The following is a 2,080-nucleotide window of genomic DNA, read 5'->3' as shown; positions in this document are numbered from 1 at the left end:
GGAGTCGCCAGCCCCGTGGTGCTCTCTTCCCCACCCTCCCCTCTGCACGCTGCGGGCACAGGGCCACCTGTAGGTGGCGGCACAGGTGCATCGCAAAGACGTCGTGGGCGGATTCGGCGATGAGGCAGGCGCCCATGCCGGCCGTGGTGTTGTGCAGGTCCAGGACGAAGTCAAAGGCCTGGCCCGAGGCCTTGGGTCCCAGCAATTGGTTCAGCTCTCGGGCCCTTGTCACCTCATATGGGTCATCCGGGTGGGCCCTGGCCCTGCAGGGGCAGGGATGGGGGTATCACCACCCACAGTCTCAATCATCAGAGGTGTAGTGAGAGGAGGGGAGGGAGCCTCCGGTGCTGACAGAAGTGAACCCCTGAGACCCTGCAGGAGCGACAGAGCAGCTCAAGGGCTCGCCCTTTGTGCCTCTGCAGCCTGCCTGCCCCTCTCAGGGCTCTTGTTGGCTCCCCACTGCCCCCATAAGGTTCAAGCCCTTGCCCTGGCCTGGACCACCTGCCCCATCAGCTCTCACTCCAGCCACACTTCCAGCTGGTCTCACTGCTAGGCCTGTGCACCTGCTGGGCCCTTCCGTGGAAACTCCTTTTCTCCTCTCTTCACCTGGTTAACATGGACTCACCCTTCAGTGCTTGGCTGAGATACCACCTCTTCCAGGAAGCCTTCTCTGACTACCTTTGGTCAGGTTTCTATAGCCCCTCCTTCCCCTGCATTTAGCCTCCTGGGTTGTGGTTATGGGTTCTTCCTCTGTCTCCCCCAGTAAGCTGAGAACAGCACCTCATTTCACTCCCCATTCTCTCACCTGAGCTGGCCAGAGCCTGGCTCAGAGGTGGGGCTCAGCGAATGTCCATTAAAGAAAGTAAAGTAAAGGCAGTCTGTGGGGCTGATCTGAGGCAAGCCCTGGGCATGGGGAGTCCCGAGGAGGCCCTGACCCAGCCTGAGGTCAGGAAGGCTTCCTGGAGGAGGTGATATCCGTTCGGATGTGTCTAAGCTGAAAAGGAAGAATAGGCATCGAAAGCAGAGGGTGTGCCCTGCTAGTGGCTGGAGGATGAGTTTGAGCTGAGGATCTCAGTGCCAGTCCAAGGGCCTGGGCCACCTGGCGGGCCGGGGCCCCACAGCCACCAGGACACTCACGTGAGGAAGGCGCTGGTGAAGGCGCGGTTGAGGTCACAGTCCACGTAGCGGCGGCAGGCGGCTGTGGCCACTGGGTTGGCCAGCATGGGCACTGCGGAGAAGCTGGGTCTCTGCAGCTCCCCCGGGGCCCGCAGCCAGTACCGTGCCAGGTAGACGCCAGACATCTCATTGCCGTGGGTGCCCCCGACCACTGCCACATGGCGCAGGGGAGGCTCAGGCCGTGAGCACATCCCGTGTGGGTGGAGGGCCCGGTGGGCGGGCCTGCTTAGGGCCTGGTGCTGAGCTGGGGTGGGGTGGGTGGTGAGCTCCCTGAGGTGTGACGAGTCCCAGAGTCCCAGCCAGGCAGCTCGGCTGTCTGTCAAAAGATGTGACGGAGGGCAGCTGGGCGGAGTGGCATTGCCCCTCCACCTCCACTGACCCGCTCAAGGCTGGAGCTCCTTTCATGCCTGGAGGGTCAGCACCACCCTTCCCTCCCTTTAACCAGGAGCTTCTTTCATTGCTGTTGTTGGTCCTCACCTGAGGCCTTTCCCCATTCATTTTTAGAGAGAGTGGGAGGGAGGGAGGGGAGAGAGAGAGAAAAAAAATTGATGTGAGAGAAATACATCGATTGGTTGCCTCCTGCAAGCACCCTGACTGCAGCCAAGGAATTAACCTGCAACCCAGGCATGTGCCCTTGACCTGGAATCGAACCCACAACCTTTAAGTGCACAGACCAGTGCTCACCACTGAGTCACACCAGCCAGGGCAACAAGGAGCTTCTTTCTCCTAAGGCAGTGGTTCTCAACCTTCCTAATGCCGCGACCCCTTAAAACAGTTCCTCATGTTGCGGTGACCCCCAATTTCATTGTTACAAATTGAACATAATTAAAGCACAGTGATTAATCACAAAACAATATGTAATTATATATGTGTTTTCTGATGGTCTTTTTTTAAAATTACAGTT

General features: G+C 58.6%; 1 protein-coding gene across 3 annotated transcripts in view; it reads right to left on the bottom strand.

Moving 5' to 3' along the window:
* Positions 1 to 2,080, bottom strand: part of ACY3 (aminoacylase 3) — a 13,429-nt gene that overhangs the window by 6,098 nt on the left and 5,251 nt on the right. For all 3 annotated transcript variants that reach the window (XM_015569018.1, XM_015569019.1, XM_006771496.2), the window contains exons 2-3: positions 1,138 to 1,492; positions 68 to 263 (exon numbers count right to left, since the gene is read on the bottom strand). In XM_015569018.1, the coding sequence (XP_015424504.1) occupies positions 68 to 263; positions 1,138 to 1,367 (426 nt within the window). In that variant the 5' untranslated portion in view covers positions 1,368 to 1,492. The remainder of the gene's footprint in view (positions 1 to 67; positions 264 to 1,137; positions 1,493 to 2,080) is intronic.

The sequence above is a fragment of the Myotis davidii genome, unplaced genomic scaffold (genome assembly GCF_000327345.1).
Source record: "Myotis davidii unplaced genomic scaffold, ASM32734v1 scaffold425, whole genome shotgun sequence".
NCBI lineage: Eukaryota > Metazoa > Chordata > Mammalia > Chiroptera > Vespertilionidae > Myotis > Myotis davidii.
This window is presented reverse-complemented; position numbering and strand designations above follow the sequence as displayed.